The sequence below is a fragment of the Phalacrocorax aristotelis genome, chromosome Z (assembly GCF_949628215.1).
Source record: "Phalacrocorax aristotelis chromosome Z, bGulAri2.1, whole genome shotgun sequence".
NCBI classification, from domain to species: Eukaryota; Metazoa; Chordata; class Aves; order Suliformes; family Phalacrocoracidae; genus Phalacrocorax; species Phalacrocorax aristotelis.
This window is the reverse complement of record NC_134311.1, coordinates 52,059,253-52,071,252: the sequence shown is the minus strand read 5'-3', so window position 1 is coordinate 52,071,252 and position 12,000 is coordinate 52,059,253. Positions and strand designations below refer to the sequence as shown.

Below are 12,000 nucleotides of genomic sequence, written 5' to 3'. Positions count from 1 at the left end.
TATAAAGGATTTATCACTATATTTGGAGATCATGTTTTTACCCAAATATCTGTTAGCTTTGTATATGGAAAGTTCTGAACTGTAAGATTTGCAGAGTAAGAACAAAGCAAAAGGCAGCTGAATAAGACAATTTTCTGTACTTCAAATTAAGATAATGCTTTCTTTTTTTTTCCAGGTCATTGTAAGGAACTTTAGGACTCTTAAATCAGTCATTTAATAATAAACTCTCTATTCAAAATAAATGACGAAACACCTAAAAATAATCCAAAGATATTTAGGCATGTTGTTTTTCTTCTCTTCCTCTTCACATGTCCCAAAATTAATATAGGGTACACAGACTCTGCTTTGCAGACAACTTTATTTAAAATGTAAAAAGCCATCTAATTTAGAATTATTTGAACTTTATCTTGACATTTACACTATAATCCGCAAAACACTCAAATGTGTTAACTTGTCTTAACACAGGTGTAGAGCATAGGAAACAGGTAACACTCTGCAATACAGCATAAAGACATTTCATCTGACAAAATAAAGCCATGGGAGATGTAGCAGAAGTTTACAAGCAACTAATATAAGAAGATTAAGAGCAAAAAGTAGTAATAAAATAAAACAAACATTTAGAAGCAGTCTAAGCATGCAGAACAAGCAAGAGAGAGTGTATGTGAAGAAGAGACAACTTACATGGCTGTTGAGAAGAGAGCTTCTGTGAGTGGACAGACCATCAGACTTTTGCAGTGTCTCAATCGCCATTTCAATCTGATAATAGATGTCATTAAAAAAAGGACTCAAGACCAGATAGTAAAAATGCCTGATCAGAGAAGTTTTGACAGACTGCTTACATTTCAACAGAAGTGACTGCTTTATTCTTGGCTGGGGCATATGTTCTACTAAAAGGCCTCATTCCAGAGTCCAAGTTAACACAAACTTCCCCAATGAGGTCAGAAAGGCATTTTGCTTGCATATATACTGCAAGATCACAGCCTCAAAGTCCATTTTACCTTCCAACTTGCTCAGGAAATTAAATGAGTAGATGTATGGATGAGTTGCACTGAAACAAAAATAACCCTGATTGAACAAAAATATAATTAATAAAACTAAAAAAAAAAACAAACAAACAACCCCTCTACAGAATTTTAAGAAAGGCCTCCATATGTTTTCCTTCCAGCTATATCAGAAAGAGACATGCACAGCTTGCAATAAGAATTGAATTAGAAACAAAATTTCAGTTCTCTGGAATCACAGAATCAAATCCCAAACCCAAACAATTCAAATAGGTTTTCCACCAATAGCTTCAATGGGACAGGGCATCACCCTTACTGCTGCCAGCACCCTTTGAGTATCCCCAGCTGTTAAAGTAAATGGAAAGTCAGGAGTTATACACACTGCAGGATCCAGCCTTTGGAAAAGCATATTTGTTCACCATAATTTTGCCTTTTAAAATGAGAAGAAAACACAGCACTACTAAAATACAAAGTAGTATTTCTTCAAATGCAAATGTATGAATACTCTTACATCCATTCCCATTTTTTTTTAATATTAATGGATATTTTGATCAGTTTGATAACAAGAACACTAAAGAAAAAAAATTAGAACCTAATGTAATTTAGCTGGGCAACTAGAATAGCAAAAAAAAAACCAACAATGAAAATGACTCAGACAATGGGATGTGCAGTAAGAAAAGGCATGCAATTAATTAGCTACATTAAATGGCCAAAATGAAAGCAATGGAAACCAGCACTCATACTTTCAAAAACAATTATCATTCTCCATGTAGACATTTTTTAATGAGCCCTCCCTACCCTACTTCAAATATCACAGTACTATCCATAATTTCAGTGGCATAATTCACTCTCTGTATAGGAGAAACTGAAAAATACTACAGTTTATATTTAAATTTAATGTACATTTAAAATAAGCTTTTCCCTTTTTTACAGAGCAGCTGACAAGTATTTTATTGTAATAATTGTGAGGAATCACTTTTTGTTTCTTGCAACTCTTTAATATTAGCTATACAAGCCTTTTTGTAAAAGTACATTGCTAAGAATACACAATTACTATGTAAGAGAACACACTCTTACATGGCAATAACGTTTTTTTTAATATTCTGATTTCTTCTTGCTTCAGTGGAAAATACTAAGGAATCAAAGTATTCAATCACACAGGAAAGATCAAATTTTAAAAGCAAGCCGCATGATAAAACCAACAAGCTTAAAACATCATCATAGTAAGTCATAATTAACTTACTATACACCGCAGCCATAGAATTTCCCTTAACATAATGCTACAATCAATGAAGACCATATATACATTTAAATCCTAATTCTGAATCTTAGGTTACTTGTTCCACAATGCTTCGTCCACAGCAGTTACACCTCCTGCTGCTCATTCCCACTACGGCACTGCTCTCCTTTTATTGCTGCAACTTGTGGCCTTGTTTGTTCAGAGAACCAATCTGTTAATAAGTAGTAGTAATAGCACTTAAAAAGAAAAATGGAATTACAGATGACACTCATTCCTCGTGGCCATATTGCTTCAATGCTTTTTGGTACTATGCAATGAGCCAAATAAATAGTTTCTTTTTTTGTCATTTGTGGAACTGTTGCTAAAGTTTCTTTTATAAATGAATTTCACCAGTATGGCCCTTAAAGGCAATGAACCTGTGTTCCCTTCTACTGCATAGCATAAGCCAAGCAGTGTTGGTCACCACTAAAACATATTCATTACTTCATCAACCTCAGAAAGATATGTGATCTATATTCAAAATGAGTCTTTATCATATTCTACCAGGGCAAGCTTCCCAGGAGAAACTGTTCTCACTACTAATTATTTCATCCTTTATTTCTAGCCTAAATTTTGATAAGATGAACTTTCACCTTTACCTGACAGATACCTATCTCTTTAATGACAGAAACCTTCTTCCTATACATGCTATACAATCAATTCTTAATTATTTTTGAGCATAAAATATGTTTGATGTGAAGACAGATTTTCTAGATACTAAAAAATTCATCTTGCCCTTTCTGAAAACTTCTGGCTACTTCTTGTTTTCCTCTACTGGTGTTCCTCAGGGCTCAATTATAGGGCCAGTTCTGTTCAATATTTTTATCAATGATCTGGATGCAAGAGCTGAATGCATCACTAGCAAGTTTGCTGATGATGCGAAACTCAGAGGTGCTGTTGACTCTCCTGAGGGACAAGAGGCCTTGCAGAGGCATCTGGGTAGAATGGAGCATTGGGCAGTCATCAGTGACATCAGATTTAACAAGAACACATGCCAGATTCTGCACCTGGGACAGAGAAATACCAGGCACAAGTGCAAACTGGGAAAGGAGTTGCTGGAAAGCAGCCCTGCAGAAAGGGATCTAGGGATGCTGGTTGACAAGCAGGCTCATATGAGGCAGCAGTGTGCCCTGGCAGCCAAGAGGGCAAACCTCATCCTGGGGTGCGTCAAACACAGCATAACCAGACGGTCAAAAGAGGTGATTATCCCACTGTATTCAGCGTTGGTGCGGCCTCACCTGGACTACTGTGTGCAGTTCCGAGCCCCACCGTTCATGAAGATGTCAAGGTCCTTGAATGCGTCCAGAGGAGGGCAATAAAGCTGGTGAAAGGGCTGGAGGCCTCTCCCGTGAGAAGTGACTAAGGACTTCGGGCCTGTCTAGTTTGGAGAAAAGGAGGCTGAGGGGTGACCTCATTGCTCTCTGCAGCTTCCTGAGGAGGGGAAGTGGAAAGGGAGGTGCTGAGCTCTTCTCCCTGGGACCCAGTGACAGGATGCGTGGGAATGGTTCAAAGCTGCACCAGGGGAGGTTCAGACTTGACAACAGGAAGCATTTCTTTACTGAAGGGTGGTCAAACAGACTACTGCGTGTACGGGGAGTTAACAGCTACCTGGGTAGAAGTTGTTTATGTGGAGGATCTGTTCCTTCAAGCTTTTAAGTTCTAAGTTTTGGCCAGGGACTTTTATTTATGTTCTAGACAAACAACATAATTTTACCTCTATTCAAAACAGAATTTAAGCACATACAGAGATTAATTACATAGGTAATGCAGTGGTTTTTATCATGATAATTTGTGGAAAGAATATCAAAATAATTTTAACATTTAAAATTGTATTCTCCACAAATACAAAAGGAAGACTGACACCCTTCCATTTTTAGCAATAAGCAGTGAGAGGTTCCAGACACAACTAACTACATATACATCTGAAATGCTAAATGACAAGAAGAATTACACATTCATTTATTTGAATACATGATCAGTCATACATTTGTCCTATTCCTTTCTTAACAAGACTAAAAACATTATTTACTAAAACATGCTGAATGATAACCGAGATGTACACTATCCCTCGCACTGCAACTCCAACTAAACCATGTTAAATGTTACACTACTGGTAGGAATGATAATCAGTTTGTATGTTAACATAAACATGGGCAGACACTAAATTAGAGCATGATAGCTATGAAAACTATGACTATAAACTTCTTCAATTTACTTTGTTTGACAACTAAAATACTGCCTTATACTCTGACACAGTTTTTAATGATTAAGATATTTCCCTGGGATTAAAAAATTCAACAGTTTGACCCCATTATATGCATCCAGAATCCTACAATGTTCAGTCTTTATGTGACCTACTGATTTGGACGTTATTAACTGTTCTTGCTAGTTTATGTCATTGTGTTCATTAGCATATTACTAGACAAACAAATCATGCATAATAGTCTCAGATGTCTATAGCACAGACATAGCAAATACCTATTTCAAACCCACTTTGAAAAAAACTGTCTTCCTCTTAGGAAGAAGAATGAAAGAGTACTTTTTCATGATTCAACTAATTAACTAACAAGTCAACTAATTAACACAAAATATTTATAGGAAGTTGTTCTGAGGAGGTCAGGTCATAAAGAAAACAATCTGCAGAAGTTTAAGCCCTGAGGTTTTGCCATTAATCTGGGTATCCTACAATTTATTTTCTTAATATGTTTGCATCTGCAAACCACCCTCCACCAGCAGAAAAGCAGGCAACTGTAGGTGGTATTCTAAAACTCAATACCTTGTTGCATCATGTTCAGAACAGTTCCTGTCTCTCTACAGGCAGCTGCCATTCACAACGACTTCTTTCTACTTCCAAAGGTTTGGCCTTTTAGCCTTCAAAGGAAGTGAAATTCTAAAGGAGTTTCATCACATGCTCCATTATGAAGGAATTACTAATTCATCATATGTGTACAAGAAAGATTTACTTGGTACAGTTAGCTAAATTCTGGGTACTTGTGACAACTGTGCTTACCTAAATAAGGTGTATACACATCACGAACTAACCTGAAGCTACAGGATAACCAGACACAAGGCTTTTGAAAATGTGACACTTCAACATTTTTAGGATGCCAAAAACATGCATTATTTACGGTGGCTTTCAGTTCTGTTTCAGGACAGAGAATTTGTGTATGTCATACTGTTTCCTGAAACTTATGCCAGAGGGTTGTGTTAGGCAGACAAGCTTGCCCAGCTTGCAAGCTTGCAAATGAAATAGAATTGACCACACTAAGAGAACTCTGGTCTAGCCTTTACAGTTGGAAGAATTAAGTTTAAAAGATTTGCATTCCTCATAATAGGCAAAGGTGTAGCAGCACCTGTAAATATGTTCTATAAAATTTTGGTCAAGAGAATGAAATAGTACAATGAAGATAAAAAGAAAGATGTTTTTTTAAGTCTGTTGGAATGAAAAAACTGTAAATATGCAGACAGAGAAGAACACAAAAAGATGTAAAATAAGCACGGTATTTTACATATGCTGACCATAAAAGAATGCTGATAAACCTTAAAAACTTAGAAAAAAAGCTTTTTGCCTAAAGTTGATTGATTTGTAAATGTAACATCCAAGTTTAATACACATAACAGATACTAGTCAAAATACCTGCTGCAAATACGCACCTCCACTAGTCTGCACGTACATAAGGTGTGCATACTGACTAATGAACATATGTTCTCTTAACGATTACAAAAGAACATATGGAGCCAATACAGGGGGGAAAGCACACCTAACAGCTGTAGGCTGAAAAAATAAAATATGTTTGGAGTTCAGGTCAGATTTCTTTCTCCATCCCAGTCTTTCAGATGACATGCTGCTGCCCATGTTTATCTACCTTGCTGGAAGTTCTCAAACATATGGTCAAACTGACCAATTCACCATCTCTCCCCTGGATCATTCAGTTATTTGTATACCTCATCTCCATTACATGTATCTTCAGACAGATTCTAACTTTTTTTCTTTGTGGTAGTTTTTGCCATAGTTGGTAAAAACACTTAAAGAAAAAAAAATCCCTTGTCAAGTTGTTTATAAGGACTTCTAGAACATACACTTTCCACCTAACACTGAAAAACACATGGAAACAAATCGACTCATACCAGAAAATCACAACTGAGAAAATGAAAGGAAAGTTTAGTTCAGATTATTATTAAAACCAAATGTGAAAACATTTATGGCAAGACAGCCTTGGAGAGAGGTAAAGTGGCCATTTTAGATCAAATGTTTATTTAATCAGAAACAAAAAAATTCAGTCCTTTAGAAAGGTGATGGCTCCATGCCCTTTATAATCAGACTGCTATAAGAACATCAGTGGCATCTTGCATCGAGATTATGCATTTTCAAATAAAAGGAATTAATAGAAATTCTTTTCACAGATTCCAGGATACCTATTTTTAAAATCTTATGATAAAAAACCCATTGTGTTTCTTACAATATTTTTTAATCGGTAATTGGAATGCTACACTGGAATAAACTGAGTTTCCAAGAACACTATATCTTGGTTTTTCACACACAAATACCAGAATAAATATTAAATTGCCAAAACTGGAAACAACCTATGAGATGCTACAGGGCTTTTATGCAGAAAACACACAAAAAGCCAATGACTGAAAGCTGAAGTCACACTGTATCAAAAGAGAAGCAAGGAGTACACATAGGTGAAGCCAGAATGCAGACAGGGTATACGTGGCTGACTCCTTTTCCCTCATGTGTTTTGTGAGAAGGGGACAGTCTCAACCCTAGACATTACAGTGGAGCAGCAAGGCACTCAAAGGGGCGGAGAAAAAAGTAAGTTATTTTCGCTACATTGCTAGACTGAAACCTGTGGAAGACAGAGGGAGAAGCCATGATGCTCCACTTCTCTGAAGGAGAAACCAAAACAGGAGGAAGTCTTGGAGGCAGAGGTTTATAAAGACACAAGATCCAGAAATCCTCTAAATGTCCCAAGCCTCCAGTTAATTCATAGCACATAAACCTTTTTGTTTGTTTGGGTTTCTCTGACTTCTTTTATCTGGAAATGGATGCCACCTTTCACAAAAGATGTCACTGTGCTCCACTGAAGTTAAGGATGATAATCCTTTGTAGCCTAAAAATCGGTGCATCTTCGACTTGATCAGAAATGGTTTGTTTTATGCTAAGATGGATCGAGCTAAATAAAAATTACCAGAAAAGTTGGGGAACGGAGGATGAAACAGTTCTTCTACCAAGAAAGAGATTAACAAAAAAAAATATAATCTCAAACTATTTTACAAATTATAACCCCTCCCCCTTCAATGGACCATTTAAACATTTTGTTACTTTATATTCTTAAAATAATTATAATACTTCCACTAAAATGATATTATCAGGATATTATATTTACACTGGACCTTCTTACTTCTTGTTCTTGTTGTTCTCCCTCCATTAATTATGACACATTTTGGGTAGGTAACCTCCTTCCTTTAAAGTTAAGAGCAAATTTTGCTTACTTACTTTGCTTAACTGTGCTTACTACCAGAAATAATAATTTTTGGTGAGAAATTATATCTGTATTAATTTTGCTTTTATTTTCATGCATATTTAGATTTGCATTCAAATAGGATAAATTTCTGCAACAGCATGAGTGGAGACCTATGGTTGGTGATGACTGATAAATGGCAACTGTAATTGCAGACCAGTCATAAAGTTTGTTAGAAAACAAGACTAATAGATGGGAGCCTCTCAATGGCTGACAAACATAACAACACATTACTAGAAACTCTATGAAATTTTTAACCTTGTGATATTATGAAATATGTTGATTACATCATTCTGTTTTATCACAAGAATAGTCCTTAAACATTTACATATGGAAAGAGAAATGGAAGGTGATTTAGATTTCATTATTAACATGGCAATTCAATTTTCTAGTTAGTCTCTTAAATATGCTGCCCCTTCTTTAATGATAGCTGCCAATAAATCAAATAGATGACTCTTTCATACAGGTTTCAACATGCAGATTCATTTCAAATAGACATCCTGCTAGGGTAAATTACTTCTTGGTTCAATGTAATCACAACCTATTATTGAGCAATCCACATATATTCACATAAAAATGGTCATTTTGGAAACCTGTTTATTCCACCTAATATCTAATGCAGAAGGTCTTATAACCTGAACGCCTTTCTGTTTTAGGGAAAAAATCCTTTTTAGAAGGTAGAGAAGTAGTTTAGTAGGCCAGCAAAGGATATAATGGGAAGAAGCAATGAAATCAATGGAAATGAAATGAGTAAAGAACATATTAAGAAATATTCTTTATATGTACTAGCATAAACCACTACTGTATATCTATTGGAATAGTACTGATCATGCACAATTCTTAATATTTTGGCTATAAACCCACTGCTATTGCTTGCTATAGCTTAAGCAGGACAGCTTTCTTGTATGAATGTTTGACTGAAATTAAAAAGAATTAAATGTTACAAACAAAATATTAGCTTTTTACTAAACCCAAAGCAGAACTCAGAATTATATTAAGCCATAAAGAAAATAAAGTGAAGATAGACTTAAACTAAAAAGTCTCTGAGTTTCTTTTATTGAATTGTGTATAAGCCAAATAGCATACCTGGTGAAAAGTAAAGTAGATTTTTAAGTTTCATTCATCTAAGACACGGTTAATAAAATGGACTTATTTTATACATTTGACTTTTATTCCAAAACTGGTTTGTTTCCTTTAACTTAAACTAGAGGTGTAAGAAACAGATAACATCAATAATACAATTAATTTACACAAGGTAATGATTTGATCAATGAGGGTGAATAACAACAACAACAAAAATGAAGTTATCAGTTAAAAAGAGTAAACACAATTAGTACCTCTATGATAAAAGTAAAGAGAGCTTGTGATGACCACATGTGTTAGTAAGTAATTTCTCATTAATTTCTATATCCTTTTCCTCCATATGGAAATTCTCCAAACTAATTCAAAATTGGGAAATATTTTCTGAGTATTATACTAGCAAACCAGCCTGGACACATGTTATTTGATGACTCCAATGAATTTTTTTACAAAGGAATGAAAAAAGTTATGATGTTAAAGATCAAATCAGGATCACAAGTGAAACAAGCTCTACCTATCCAAGGTGCAATCCAAATAAAATATTGCATTGCTCTATTTTGCATAGTTTAATTATGCCCTCTAGTAAAACTAAAACAGACTTGGTACTTTAAAATGACAGTTTAAGCTGAACCTTTTGTGTTTCAATTGACTCTTGAATATTTCAGCTGAATCATACACACAAAGAGCCTAGAATTTTAAAACCTAAAATCATGCTGTGTCCCACTTCCTTAGCAAGAAATGTACTTCTTACATATTCTAATGTCTCATACTTACAGAACTATACTCTACAAAATAAATAGCACCTTAAAAAAGAGGGAACTATTTTAGGGTTAAAAATTTCATAATTGCCATTTAATTAGCAGTATTTTTTTCTATTCTTAAAAGCAAGCTGATGCAGCAGTACAGAAGTTACTTGAAGCTGTTTTATTGACACACGAAGCAAGAGAAAAATGTTGCTGAAGGTATGAACCTTAGATTTTGTCAAATTTGGGAAAAAAAATCAAAACTTTTTAATTCACAAAATGTAGCATGGAGTTTTGATATCATCCAAATAATTCTAGGACATCCAACTTCAAAATAAGTCTACTACTCTTCATTTGTATTTACGGGATGCATTTAAGCCTCACTTGATTTCAGGTTCAATTAAGCATTTCCACTGACTGAATTCTGTTGTCAGGGAATAAAACAAAACTTACAGCTTAACATGCAAAACACAAAACCACATTTGTTTTTATTTGATTAAGGAGAAAACTACCATGATCTCTGAAGAGGCTATATTTGTGTTCAACTGTAGAACAATTTAAAACAACTAGGGAAACACTGGAATATCATTGTCATTTAAGTATTTAAAGAAACATCACTTTTAAAATTTCATTCCACCTAGAAGACTTATTCCTTACTGATGCCTACAGAAAACTATTTCTTTTGCCTGTGCTTGCCAATCTATGAAGTACCTTCCAAATAAGTAAAAGGAGAGAGTACTTTAAAAGAAAAAAGAAAACTGTCAAGTTAAAGTCTTTATTTTATTAAACAAATCTGAAAGAGGAATGCGCCTTTTTCAAAACTGTTTTTCTAAAGTCATGTAAAATACAGGCAAATGTTAATACATACTCTTTTATTTTGTAACTTAGTTATAGAATTCTCTCTTGCTAGCTGAAAGCACCCACTATATTACTGATATTTATACTATTAATGAATTGTGACTCTTTAGAATATTGGAATGCAAAAATTTAACCTATGAAACGTAAATATTTGCAAGCTGTCAAGGGACAGGTCTGCCTTCATGTTTAAGTTTTCACAGTATTCTTATTCCTGTATCTCACTTTATATACACTTATTACTTATTTTAGAAAAAGTACTATGTAGTACTTATTCTGACAACATAATATTGCTATACATCCTGTCACAAACACCTCGTCAGTCTGGAAGATCATCTGAGTGACAGAAGAAGAATAGAGAAGAAACTCAAGGACCTAGTCTCAAGGATTTTGCATCAGTCTGAAATACTTACTGTTGCTGGAGAGGCCCGTGTTGTATGAGTCACTGAATGACCAGAATTTTCCATTGAATTGCCAATCAGATAGGTCCCTCCTGAGCTGCTAATGAGCTGTCCTCCTGTGACACCCATCTGAATCCCTCCAGTGCCCACCATGCTATGAGACGAGACCACTGTTGTCACCTGTGCAGAACTTCCTTGAGTATCAAAATAATTTCCCCCAGTGTTTTGGCTGTACATCTGGGTTTCTGTGTAAGGATAAGTTGTTGATCGGCTTCAAGAGAAGAAAAGAGAAGGAAAACAAATTACTTGTGTTGTTCATTTAGCCAAGGGAAATGTTATAATTCTAGAAATGTATGTACAATAGCTTTAACCAAATTAAGTAAGACTGTCAAACAACCCCTGCCTCCCCCGAGAATAACATTTAATTCAAAGTCAAAGCACTAAATAACTAATTCAGTGACAATGTTAAACTAAGCATCCACCAAACCTTAAAGAAAAATTTGTCAGTTTTACCTGAAGATGAAGATAGAACAGAACTATGTCAAAAATTGAGGAGGCAAGCAGAAAGAGCTCATCTAATTATTAATAATTTGCAAAGCAATTTAACTTCTTTTAACCCCACAATAAAATTTTTAATTTTAGTCAGGTATTATGTATTTTGTATACTGTGCATGTTGCAAAACTGCGAACAATTCATACAAATGTCAGCCAAGAGAGTCTAACGTTCAAGAATCCTATGTTATCCTTTGTTTTTAAATTCATTAAAGCTCTTGGCTGAAGCTTGAAATTCCAAGTTCACTGGTATTTTGGGAAATGCAGTTATTTTTATAGGGTGAATTCAAAATTGGACATGAAGTCATGTTATGACAAGAAACTGCATCTAAGAAATAAAACCAAAACAGACCTATGACTTGTAGAAAGGTCACAAAGATGAAAGAAGTTAAAGGTATGCAATGGTAACATTTTAAAAATCTCTTTCAGCTATGAAACATTCATGCCTTATTAGCCAGTTTACCCAAACCAACTATTCAGCTACTTAAACCTTCTATCATGTTTCACATTCTTAATCAGTTATCTTAATAACTCCTCATAGGTTATAATCTATTTACAGTTTTT

General features: G+C 34.8%; 1 protein-coding gene across 4 annotated transcripts in view; it reads right to left on the bottom strand.

Annotated features, from left to right (window-relative positions):
• RFX3 (regulatory factor X3) overlaps positions 1 to 12,000 on the bottom strand; it is a 131,887-nt gene that overhangs the window by 29,629 nt on the left and 90,258 nt on the right. For 3 of the 4 annotated variants that reach the window (XM_075078543.1, XM_075078541.1, XM_075078539.1), the window contains exons 4-5: positions 10,897 to 11,155; positions 682 to 756 (exon numbers count right to left, since the gene is read on the bottom strand). In XM_075078543.1, the coding sequence (XP_074934644.1) occupies positions 682 to 756; positions 10,897 to 11,155 (334 nt within the window). The remainder of the gene's footprint in view (positions 1 to 681; positions 757 to 10,896; positions 11,156 to 12,000) is intronic. The other variant, XM_075078542.1, reaches the window with a different exon arrangement.